This window comes from Python bivittatus, unplaced genomic scaffold (genome assembly GCF_059951505.1).
Source record: "Python bivittatus isolate LINGU-HERP-01145 unplaced genomic scaffold, Pbiv_v1 ctg000610_np1212, whole genome shotgun sequence".
Classification (NCBI taxonomy): domain Eukaryota; kingdom Metazoa; phylum Chordata; class Lepidosauria; order Squamata; family Pythonidae; genus Python; species Python bivittatus.
In genome coordinates, this window is record NW_028277088.1 from 33,991,202 (window position 1) to 34,004,487 (window position 13,286).

Genomic DNA, 13,286 nt, shown 5'->3' on the forward strand with positions numbered 1-13,286 from the left:
TACAACTCAGCACTGTCGCAAATTCAAATGTTTGCTGGACGAGTGGTCATTAACCAAGGACTACCTGTATGTGGTTCTTTCATGCTTCTTAGAAATCTTCCGAGTGGCATGGAACAACATTCAGTAGCAGTTGGGTAATGAGAAGATGGTTTGGTGGAGCTCTAGAAAATCCTCATTGCCTTTATATCCATTCATATTTAGGAAGCCACACAAAGTAAATCTGTAATCATGTGTACTTCCCCACTTCAAAACTATGGTCCATTTCCTGGAGCCCATTCAAATGCTACCATCAGCTTGACAATAAAAGAATTGAAATGCAAATTAACAGGGGAAATCATTAACTGGATTTAATTAAACAAATATAATCAAATGTCATGTTTAATTTTGGATTTGGACTCATCCCTATTTTGGCTATCACTCCACCCACTTTTTTGGCCTTCAGCCCTTTACAATAGCCAACATGCTTTCAGTTCAAACAAAAGCACATTCCAACCTAAGATCTCTCTCTTCTCATTAGTTCTCTCAAATTACAGGGTGTGGCAAACCTGAGGAGACTGCCACCCTTCCCCACAAATTTTTGCCCTTCGGGGCCACCCCTTGTTTTTTCACGGTTGTCTGAGAACTAAGGGAAGCTGAGTGATCTCTGTATGCGTGTGTCTGTGTGTGTGCCTGTGTAACTGAGATCAAATATTCTTGGTGATACGCAACTATCTCCAAAACACAATTACTTCCTCAATCTATTCACTTCAGAATTTCTTTCCTCTTTGTTTTCCAAGTAATCAGAGAGTGAGTGAATGATTTTGCAGACTTACTTAATTATCTCTCTGCAACCATCGATTTAGGATGAAATTAATCTCTCTTACCACCTCTAAGCAAATACAGAAGATTTGTTCTTTAGGCTTTAGGAAGCTTTTCTCTAAGCCAACTATCCCTCCTTTATTAACTATCCTTCCCTTCCCTGCAAAGAATTATACTGCTGCCTTCTTCCTGTGGGTTCACACTTGTTTAATCAAAGACATTTCTTCCATAATTTAATTTTAAAATGGCCATACCCAGGAAGATACGTTTTGCATGTTAAGTATCCAAAATCATTCCCATCACATTCTTCTGCACCTTCACGCCGATAGCCATCCCCACAATAAGCATGGTGGCATCCTATTGATTACAAAAGAAAAAACAAAAGCATCTGTTTATTTTGAGGAATCATAGCCCACCTTATCAATAGAGATTATAATTATGGAGATTATAATAATACCACCCCCACCACCCCCCAAAAAAACCCTGACCCAAACACACATTGAACTTTGAAGTCTTCCTTTCACTGGCTGAATGTTCAGTGGCTTATTGTAACAGGTTGCAATCACCCCAGGGCAACATTCCTGCATGCCTAGATTTGCTGACTAGTGGCCAAGGTCAGATCTTAGCTCCCAGAGGCATTAAGACCATTTTCCTATTAGCAGCGCTCAGCCATCTTAAGACAAAGAAAGCCTGTCCTTGGTAGTGTTATAGTGGTACAAGAATGGTTGGATCTCCCTAGAAGATACTGTTTGGTCACTAGTCAGAAAATGGGCAAAAGAAGGTTGAATTGCCCTGCTTAGCTATTAGCAAGTTGAAGGAAATCATGATTTTTTTTTTCCATGTTACTCATTCACTACGTTTACACAAGTCACTTAATGATGCTAGTTGAAGATCTTGTGCCTGCAGGAGCACAAAATGCTTGGCTAGTTTTAAATGTGGTTATTATTTTTTGTGCGTCTTCCCACATTGTGCGGACCCAGCCCATACATGGGATGAATACCTTATGGATCAGGAAGTTGTATGACACCAGAAAATGAGTTAATGATTAATCATGTTTGTGATCAGCACATGATCACAAACTAGCCAACCACATTTTACCCCAGTATATTTTGTGAATTGGCAGTGCCATTAATTTATGGTTCCGTGTGTTGTACACATCCAGAAAATTGAGCTAAATTAACTGTGGTTCAGTTAGCAACAAGAAGCATGTCTTTGTAACCTAGCCATAACTAACCCATCTGGCACTGGCTGGTTTTCACAAAACTCAATCTATTCAGAAGTTAAATATCAATTTCTTACAACCTGGTGAAATACAGATAAAGATTAGTTCTTTTTCACTCCTTTTTTTTTTTTTGATCACATGAATATCAACTAATTGTGACCTGCTAACTAATCTGTTTTCAGTCTTCACTGTAAGGAATTAGTACTGTGAGAAAAAGGAAGTGCTTGTTGGTTTTCAAGATAACCTGCAACCCTACAAAGGTCTACTTCCAACTTATTATACTAAAATATAAATATTTTACATAGAAACTGTATTTTATATTTGAATTATAATTGCATTACGATGAATCCTGTCACTAGTTAGCAAGCATCATGTAGAACAGTGCGCTGTTTATTTTCCAATATTTTATGTATAAGCTAAAATAAGCAACTGAGAAATGAATGGACTGAACATACTTATACAATCATCAGTCACAATGGTATTGCCATCATCACATTCTTCTCCATCTTGGATGACGCCATCTCCACAGATGTTACTATCTCCTATCAGATGATCCAGTGGATAGGAAGGCTTTAGCTGCTGACATAGAAGAAGAGTTACAGAACTGCGCTCATTGTAGAAAGAGGGCTGTGTTAGTCTACGGTAGCCAAAAATCAGGAGTTTGGTAGCAGCTTTTGTGAGATGTAGTGAGCTGTAACTCACGAAAGCTGATGCCTTTTAATAAAATGCATTAGTCTGAAGAGAGTAGTTACACCATTCCTTCCGATAAAATGAGCTGTAACCAATACTGTCCTTACTGATTTGGAAAAATAGAAATTGGAGACATGTTGTGGCTGTAAAACATATATTCCTTTTACTTTTTACTGGATTCTTTTTTAAACCAGTATTCTGAAGTATTCGACTAGGTGAATTCCTGGGAATCCTAGATCAGTTATATTTGGGAATCTGTGATAAAAATGTACATCCAAAGCAGAATGTAAGTCGTGGTGTGCATTTGAAGGAGTGTGTTTTTAAAGCTTTACTTTTTTCATGAACCACATTATCCAAAGCATGACATCTAAAGACAAATACAGACATGATGTTACTGGTTATATGCTGGTTATAAGTTGCCTAGACTTTACGATGAATTGAGTGGCATGCAAACTCATGTAATTAATATACAAACAAACAAAATAAAGTAAAATAAATAAAATATGTTGGGCATGGGCTGACTGGGGAAATACAGTCTTCCACTTTGTATCTTACCTGTGCTTATGTAATATTATGAATTGAAAATTGGTGCTAGATGTCAATGATTTTTATTCGGGTTGCGCAGAAGGAGGGGTTGTTGTTGTTAGATGTATATGCTGCCTTTCTTTCAGGAACTCAGACTCCCTTCATTTCATCCTGACAATAACCCCATGAAGTAGAGAGCACCTGAGAGTCACCCAGAGTGTTACCATGGCTGTGGGTAGATTAGAACCTGGTCCTCCCTTGACTATCCTAGATCAAGACTTTAACCACTAAACTATACTTGTGGTTCATGCTACAACTATAGGATGTAGATTTGCAGAACAGCAATGCTTGTCGTGCAATGTTATGTTGTTGGATCCAGGCTTAATCAATCAATCAGACCAACTGAACTCCAACAACATGTTAGTTATAATTACTTAAAGTCCATTGATTTCTGTTTAAGAAGAAAAGGCAATGTGTGAAGCTGTGCAAGGCCATGGTGAAAGCAAAGATGTTTTGCAAGGACAGGAAAGTATGGGGAGGTATAGTGAGTGCAGTAGGTATAAACTAGCATTCCTTTTAGGGGCTATTATTCCTTTTCTTTTCTTCCTTCCTCCCTTTCTTTTCATTGTCTGTCCAATGTCTATTGCTTACTATTTCTTACTCTGTCCTGCACTTCACATCTCATTGCTACCTCAAAAGAGACTACTGTTGTGGTTATGCATATATGTACTGATTGCAACATTTTTTTCTGTAGGTAGGAGTAAAATCAGATCCAAATTCAATGGTGTTTATTCCCAAGTAAGGCTGCAGCCTAAATTCCAGTGTGCCCAAGATACTGATATTATTTATGTATTTTATTTCTATGCTAGTCTTCCTCTTGGAGTAGTCCAGAATAATTTACAAAAGAGCAATAAAGCACTCTTAAATAAACTAATAGACAACAAAACCAAGGTTAATTTTTAAAAGAAATATAATATTACAGACAATCTAAAAGACATTCTGGACCTCATCTTACAAATGCCCAAATTGTGATACCAGAATTTCCTGAAATGCATTTAACAAAAAATAATTGGTATCTTACTGCTAAAAATAATTGGTATCTTACATCATATGCAAAAATCACTTAAATGTATACCTTTTAAAAATACAACCATTTTAGTGATCAGGAGATCAAGTGCTTTCAAAGTTGCACTATTTCTTCTTCTTTTTACCTGGATTGGAAACCATCCAGAAGTATCTTTAAAATATAAAGATCGCTGATCTCTTCGAAATGCTAGAGCATTTTCTGTGTTTAATCTGTCCAGGTCTTCCTGATTATTCACTACAAAAATCTGGAAGTTAAAAATAGAAACAAAAAGGAGGGAGACTAGATCACCATAATATTTCCTGTAGAGTAATAGGTTCCTGATTCCAAATCTGAATGGCTTGGGATCAGTGTTTGGACCTTTTCAGCTGACCTCCTCCTCACAAAAGATGTTATGAATTTGAAAGCACTGTGTAGTCTAATCATTAAATAATATTTAAAATGCTTGCCCCTCTGTAATTAAAGGCAGAAAAAGTAATCTCATTATACATGTAATAATTTTTACAAGAAAAATGGATTGGAAGAGAAATATGAAGAATATGTAAAATGGGTAAATGGGTAATATTTGCTTATACCCTATAAAGGGAAAAATATATATAAAAAGTGAACATGGGATTATACTCCTCCAATCATAGACAAAAGTATAGGAATTTAGAGCAAGTGTACAATTTAATGATACTTGAAATGTTAATATTTTCATTAACATAGCATGACATTGCTAACCCAATAATTGCCAGAACTAAGTACAGGTAGTCCTCACTTAGCAACCATAATTGGAACCAGCAACTCCATTGCTAGGCAGAAAATCATGTGACTACAATGGACTTACAAAGTCACTTCCCATTTGGTCGTTAAGTGAGTCAGCGCAATTGTTAAGTGAGATATCACATCACCGTGACTTATGATTTTCCTTCTGTGTTTTCTGTTAACTCTGCTTGTCACAAGCTGGTTGAGAAGCACACAAATGGCAATCACATGACTGTAGGATGCTATGACGGTTATACAGTACATGCGAGGATTGGTCGCAAAGCTTTTTTTTACACTGTCATAACTTCAAATGGTTGCTAAATGAGGTGGTCAGTAAGCAAGGTCTATCTGTATGTCTCAAGAGTGACAATGTAAAAGCATTCAGCTTATTTTGGTCAATTTATCTGGTTTCAATATCAAATTCTCATATATATTCATAGCAATCCCAGTTCATCAACCAAGCAATCCTGTCATACTTCAATTATATAATATGCCCATCATAACTCCTATCAAACTCACTTACTGCAGGTACTTTGGAATAGGCCTCTCCAAACAGTGGTTCCTCATATGGTGGGCCATTCACATTTTGTTGAGAGTTGCAGAGACATTTCCCTGGAGGTCCTGGGAGCCCTCTTTCCCCTTTTGGCCCCATTATTTGCCCTAGAAAATATCAGATTGCCAAACTAGGAAGTTCTGAAATAGACAGAGACATACTAGAAAAAGCAAACTGAGCCTTTGCTGCCATCTAAACCACCAATATTTATAACGCAAGTGTTGTAAATAATGAGTGACTTTTCCTTTCTCTAATGAACTGTGACACCACTGCTCTGCTGTGTTTTATTTTTATTTTCTAATTTTTTATATTGTGTATTTTATGTATTTTATTTATTCTACTGTAAACCACCTGGAGTCACATAAAAGTGAGATGGGTGGCTACATAAATTTAATAAATAAATAAACAAATAATGCCCTTTTCAATATACTGCTGGTCTTCCTGTTCTAAGGAGCTCTAGTTGAGCTGTTTTTAGCCATTGTTTCATTCATCCTAAACTTTTCATGGGCTGCAGCTGTTGCCCCAAAACATGGGCACCCAAGTTGGCATGGAGCTGGAAAGAACCTAGGCCCTCAACTTGAGAGAGAAACACCCAATTCCTTTGCAAAGTGGTTTTTTCGCTGCCCAACAATACAAACCACAATTATTTCAGGCAAAACAAAAAAGCATTTATTAAGGTGGGTCAAGCCTTTATATAGGGTACAGTACATACATTCCATATGTTCATATGATAGGTGTATCAGAAAGCGACTAATCAAACAATAAAGGTAACTGATGTGCAATAAAGGCTTTGTTTGCTTTTGTTAGACATGAGAAAAGACAGACATCTTTAGATAAAATATGTTGCACCTCCTCCTTTCCTACTCAGGTTTGTTTCTTTCTTAACACTTATAGCTTTGATCAAGGACTTCAGAATACAGTCCTATTGTTTGATCGCTCTCATCACTGTCCCTGAAGAGGCTAGTTTTTGCACATCAAAGGAAATGGCTCTGGCTCAAAGGAAAAACATAATTTCCTAAACTTCAAAAGAAGTTTTGTTTAGAAGCCATGCTAAAATACTAGTATCACCTTTATTTAGATGTTAGTAATAAACCCTTAAGTCCTACATAACTTTACATTAATGTCACCTACCAGAAAGATGGATGATTCTATCAACAATCTTGAATATGAGAAGAAAGATTGCACAGTGACTGAAATCTCTGTAAGTTTCCCTTATCTAGTTCAGGCAGGAAGGGGAACAATCTGTTCCTTATCTCTCTCACATGATATATCAACCATCAATTCCACACTTATCATAGTTTCAAAGAGACAAAGGATAATCCTATTCTGCCTTTCCTGTCACTGAATGCCTTCCAGAATATGATTATGAAGGAAGGGAGGAAACGTGTCCTGTGATTTTAGCCATGGCAACATGCTTATTGAGTTCCACCTATATCCCCCAGAGTCTACTGACCCCTAAAATGCTACCTTAAAAGTACAAAATTCCTTCAGCTAATGGTTGAAGAAACAAAGAATATATTCTGTTTAGCATAATTACATTATTAAAATTAGAACAGAGGAGCATCTATTAAGAAAGGCCAGTCTTACCTGATACTAACTGTCCTGGTGGATCCGATGCTCCAGGAGAACCAGGCCTACCTGGTGGGCCTGTACTTCCAGGGGGTCCTATATCTCCTTTTTGTCCCTAAAAAAAGGCTATTTTATAAATATTTCCTTACACATTACTATAATCTGTAACATAAAGGAAATTACAAAGTCTTAAGCAGTGTTTGTCAAACTTGGCAACTTGAAGATGTGACTTTAACTCCCAGAATTCCCCAGCCAGCATGCTGGCTGGGGAATTCTGGGAGTTGAAGTCCGTATATCTTACAGTTGCCAAGTTTGAAAAACACTGACTTAAGTCATAAGTTTAACACGCATGCTAATCCAAGTAATAAAATACTTTTGCCTTTTCAGATATAGTTTGATATTCCAAAGTAGGCTGTTATTTGAAATGAAGCCAGTGAAATCAACCCACAACTCCTCATGCCCCCTATGTGTATCCATGTACCTATCTGAATAAAATATGCATTTATTTACTGCCAAAAAATCCTCTTTATTCCTCTATTCTGCATTTTCCATTGAATGGGCAATTTATCCAAGACAAAAAACGTTTACGTGGCTGTAGGAGCATCATTTTGTCAAACCCATTCCTTCCTAGAGAAAATTAATTTACAAATACATGATTTACGGGTGCCAACCTGAGTTTGGCTGATTTTGAGAAGCTAAGCAGGGGCAGACAGGGCTCCTATTTAGATAGGAGGCTATCTGAAACTCCCAGGAGTATAAGTAAGACTGGAAGGACAAAAAGCCAGGAAGGTGGCAATAGAAACCAAAGCCATCCGGAGTTGGGTTTGACCCAAGGGACTTTTTACCTTTCACTTGAAGCAATTTATCATTGCAGATAGAGCAGATCTTGGGAAAGAATAATCCTATCTAACAAAAGAAGATTACTATGGATGACCTAGGCAGCTTTTTGAAAAACCACTTGGAGATAAATCATTATGTTGCTGGCACGCAAGCTTTTAATGGAAGAAATGCTGAGGGAACACACTGCCTAGGGTCCTTGCTTAATGCCATTAGTTCCAACTGGTGGCTAAGATTTATAGCTCTCAGCATTTCTTGCTTTATTTCATATCCTCCCACAGCAATGGCACTGTACAGTATCAGGGTAAACACCACTTTTTCTAGATGTGATATGTGGGTGCCCGTGCGTATGAGCACCTTTGAGTCAGTTTTGACTCCTGGCAATAGCCTAGATTAGTCCCTGACGTTTTCTTGGCAAGAGTTTGGAAGTGGTTTGCCATGGCCTGCTTCCTAGGGCTGAGAGAGACTGACTGGCCCAAGGTCACCCAGCTGGCTTTGTGCCTTAGGTGGGACTAGAACTCACGGTCTTTCGGTTTCTAGCCTGCTGCCTTTAACCATTGCACTAAACTGGGTCATTAGGGACAACCTTATTCAGTCCTATAGGCTGCTGGTATATAAAGCTGGTTTGTGAGTTGACCAGAGTGTATCAGGAATATGTGCTGTGCTTGCTTTGATCCTTTTTAAAGGAAAGGGGGGAAAAAAGTGCATGAGTCAAGGGAAGTGTGGATAATGCAAAACAGTGGTGGAAGAGATTATAGAGGGACTAATTTATTTAAAACATTTATAGTGAACTTTCTTTTATCTTCCATCAAGGAAGCTTAAAGTTGCTGCCAACATCCAATACCAATATTCAATACAATTAATAAACTGAGAGAGCCAGGAAAAGAAGAAATTGGAAAAGCGGAGAGAAAGCAGCAGAAAAAGGGTGGTGGCTGCAGGTCTGAAAACAGATTCTAGATCTAGAGAGATATTTTTCCACAAAAAATATTCATTCTCAAGACATTTTCCACTAGCAGCAATCGAATTCCTAAGACTGTGGCAACTGGAACAGAGTCTGTGTCGTGTGAGGCTGTGCCTGTGATGCTGTGAGTTAATCTGGCACTTGCAAGACTAGGCCTATATATATCCTGGCTTAGTGCAACTAACCTGAGAAGACTTTCAGCCTGAACTTGAAGGAGTCAATGAGATGAGCAAGATGCATCTCGGAATGGAAGTGGAAGTAACACCTTCTTAATTTAGCTGCCACCACTGGCATTTTATATGGGGACATCAGCTGGCTTTGGTGGCAGGAAATGTCTCAGTGGGTGAGAAGTGCCTCTCTTATTTAACAAATAGCTCTTTAAGTACACATCTCAGCTTCTTCCCAATGGTCTTTCAAAATAACATTTAATTTCAAGAAACCAGGGGTTAAATCTATGATGACTGTGAACATGAGATGTGTTTAATAACACAAATAAGAACAGTAGCAATGGTAGTAGCAGCAGTAGTAAAAAGAAAAAAAAAATTCTGAGAAACAATTGAGATTCAAGTTAACCATAATCAAAAAAATATTATTTTTTAAAAATCCAGTGATTTGGGATGGCTTATTCTAAAGGAAGGCTGTACAACCTATCTAAGGATTTTTCTGCTTGCATCCAGCTATGTTATAAAGGTACTCGGACAAAATCTTTGTGCTGCTGTATCCCCATGATGCATTGCCTTCAACTTGTTCCCCAGCCCATGAGGAAGACAGGTTTAAGTTGTTCTTAGCTGCACTGGTGTTAAAGCAGCCTTTTACCCCCTTATTTTGACACTGTGCAAGGGTAGCCTTGAGGTACCTATTATCTTGGAGAGACAGAGACATGAGGGGTAGGATAGTGATCGGCCTTGGGGACAACAAATTGAATGCCAGCATAGTTTTCTGATGACAATGGTGAGTGGAGAACACATCAACTCAGCAGTGAGGAAAGTCTTCACATAGCATACTAGGAGCCATACATCAAAACAAAAACAAAAACCAGTCTGAACAACTGGGACAAGAAATGTACGAGACAGCAAAAAATCAAATGAGATTTAGTTTAAATTAAACTTGTTTCCACCCTGGACCTGAAAATAAAGTTGGTTTCTGCCATCAGAAGCATATTCAAGGCTTTTAGGTTATCATAAAAAAGGTTTTGATAGAAACAAAAACAAAGTATCTAGAGTTACAAACAAAATTAAATATATATTAGGGAAGTCAGGATGAAAATAAAATAAAACAAAATACAGTACAGGATTCCTACTTGTTTGCCTCGTTTCCCTGGCCGTCCAGTCGGTCCTCTGTGTCCTGTTGCACCTGGTTCTCCCTTTGGACCCATTTCTCCCTTTATGAGAATGGAAAGGATAAAACCCAAATCTTTAGTGCAAAGAAACACACTTGGTTAAGAAACTGTCTTCCTCAAAGCTCTGCAAACACTCACACACATGCCAAAGAGAGATCATTCTAAACATTTGTGTAAATAATATTAACTAAAGTACATTTTCCCCAAGCGCCATTTCCTTGAAAGACAACTCAGTAAGTTGTATCCTAAAATGTTGGGGGGAATGTTATAGAACTCTCAAGAAGTAAATAATGACCATCACATATGCTGAGACTTACTGTTAAGTTGTAAACCCACCTATGTGCTTCTACTGACTCCTTTTATGAATGGGTTCTGCTAATGAACCGCCTAAGTTTCATTTAGCAAATTTAGCATGATGTGAGTACTGGACTATAACTTCATCCATCTGGAAAAAGCTTGAGAATGACACCATAAGCACACTAAAAACAATACAAAGCTTCATTCTTTTTCTTTTTTCCTTGGTCATTGAAGCCACAATCCAGTGCTTGCATCTTATTCTGAACCACAGATATTTTGCCAGCTGCACTCTCTTACAGGAATAGAAAACTGGCCACACCTGGGTGTTAACCATCAGCCCAAATAAATGTGAACTCAAACTGCTCCCGAGATGTTGCCAAGCTTTCTATCCTGTTATAGAAAGGGTTCTGACAACTAAACAAACCAGAACTGGACAAGCTTAGGTCTTTAGGTCATAGAGAGCCTTTGCCTTCCTTCAGATAGCCTTCAGCCCAAATTTATGAACATGGGAAGGGAGAAAGGGAAAAGGAGAGGGTGAGAAATGGATGAACAAGGCTACATGAGGGCACTTGCTTCAGCCCTGCCCACTAGCAGCATGTGGATTCCAAAGGGAGTTACAACCTTTCTCTTAGGACAGAGAAAGTAACACTACTTGAACATCAAATTAGGAATGAAACAATGAGCAACGGCAGCAACATAACTAAAAGCCTTCCTTTTTCTAGAACCACTCAGATGAATCTACTTTTTCTCCTTCATATGATTGACTACTGTGAAACCACCCTGAAAAATATTCATGGATTTCTATTCAGTAAAAGAATATATGGTCTTTACAATTGAGATGGGCAGCATACAAATTCAATCAATCAATAATAGTCATGGCAAAAATCTGCTAGCTACAAGACCAAATGAAAGAGCATGACAGTTCATGTTATTTAATTGCAAGAATTGTGAATTTCCCAGTAGGTTGTACTCTTAGCTCTTTAAAAGTTATTCCAACTTCACATTTTTACCTGGAACTGAATTGCTGAGATGTGTATGGATCCCATTCTTTTGAACCATTAACCCAGTGTTTCTCAACCTCAGTAACTTTAACATGTGTGGACTTCAACTCCCAGAATTCCCCAGCCAGTATGCTGGTTGGAAAATTCTGGGAGTGGAAGTCCATACATCTTAAAGTTGCTGAGGCTGAGAAACACTACATTAACCTAATCAGAAGCAGCCTAATGCATTCCACAGATTTTGCTTTGGAAACTTCTTTAAACTTGATTCAACATGTTTCAACTCAAAATACCCAACAGGTATCTTACAATGGCTACCAACAGTTTACTTGCCTTGTTGGGGGGAAAAAGACTGAAGGGAATCTATGCTTCTGACTGACTATCCATAGTGGCAAGACACATTTCAGTTGGGAATGAACAGTGCAATTTTACCTATATTTATCTAGTATTAAGTCCAACTGAAGACAAAGAATCTTAGTTCTGAGTAAATTATCTCTTCAAACCCCTTTGAAATATTAACTCCAACACATGTGCATTCCTGATGTACCTACCTTTTGCCCCAACATTCCAGGGAAACCTATGTATCCCTGCAAAGACAAAATTGAGCAAAAAAATGAGCTATCCTTTAATTAATACCTTTGGGAGTTTGGTCATGGACTTGTTTATTTATTTATAAAGCATTACAGGCCACCCAACTCAGACCATGTGACTCTGGGCAGCACACAAAAAGAAAAGAAGAAAAAAACCCCATAATCAACCAATACAAAACGACATATCACAGTTAAACTTACTAAAACAATAAAATGACAAGGAGACAAAAAAGAATGAGTCACAATTTTAGTTAGCATAAAGCAAGTTGAAAATCTGTCTCTCTACTAATATTTGTGATGTTCTACTTTTAAAATACATTATGCGGTATATAATATACCATGTAATCTATTAGAACAATATAAGGACAGAGACAATTATAGTTATATTTAACCAATTCTGGGTGCAGTAATTATTTGCATGGATTTAAATCAAATCAGTTGTGCTGTTTTCTTAATGAACATGGATAAATGAAACTTTTAAACGTAGATATATCTTAATTCATTGTATATTGGTTTTGTAACCTTGCCATTTTTCACCCATTATGCTAATTCTTTCTGTCCCTGATTTTGTCTCTATGACTGTCCATCCTGGAAACATGCTTGAAGTGATGTAATTTGAAACCCTGACAACTCCCTTTAAATGTGCATTTCTTCAATTAGATTTACTCATTTATCTTCCCTATTCTTACCTCAACTCCTGGCTTTGTCTTAAAACTACATCTTTAATACACTGGAGCAAAAATAGCTTTGCCAATATTGATCTCAATGTATACACTGTGAATATGTGTTTTTGTATTTTAAACTCACATAAATCAAACCTCCATCATGAAAGAAAGAACAAAATAGACTTTGCATCTGTTGTACTGTTTAACATCTGTACTTGAAAATAACCATAATTTTGTCATAGAAAAGGCTAGTGCAGTTTTAAACATTGAAATCATAAAATGAACATCTGTAATAATGTGTTTGTTCATCTGACTACACCATATCTGTCAATTCTTGCTGGTAATTTGAACACCTTGCTGGTTGGCCTTAGACTTTGGCCCTGCATAGTTATAACATTATTTCTGTTTCTT

At 37.5% G+C, this 13,286-nt stretch overlaps 2 protein-coding genes across 4 annotated transcripts in view; one reads left to right on the plus strand and one right to left on the minus strand.

Annotated features, from left to right (window-relative positions):
- Positions 1-13,286, plus strand: part of PLEKHA8 (pleckstrin homology domain containing A8) — a 158,263-nt gene that overhangs the window by 49,375 nt on the left and 95,602 nt on the right. The window lies entirely within an intron of this gene.
- The window catches only part of COLQ (collagen like tail subunit of asymmetric acetylcholinesterase), a 46,473-nt gene that overhangs the window by 7,144 nt on the left and 26,043 nt on the right, over positions 1-13,286 (minus strand). Inside the window, exons 10-16 of one of the 2 annotated variants that reach the window (XM_025167316.2) lie at positions 12,172-12,207; positions 10,287-10,367; positions 7,207-7,303; positions 5,590-5,726; positions 4,447-4,566; positions 2,476-2,596; positions 1,053-1,155 (exon numbers count right to left, since the gene is read on the minus strand). In XM_025167316.2, the coding sequence (XP_025023084.2) occupies positions 1,053-1,155; positions 2,476-2,596; positions 4,447-4,566; positions 5,590-5,726; positions 7,207-7,303; positions 10,287-10,367; positions 12,172-12,207 (695 nt within the window). Of the gene's footprint in view, positions 1-1,052; positions 1,156-2,475; positions 2,600-4,446; positions 4,567-5,589; positions 5,727-7,206; positions 7,304-10,286; positions 10,368-12,171; positions 12,208-13,286 lie in introns of both variants that reach the window. The other variant, XM_088150750.1, reaches the window with a different exon arrangement.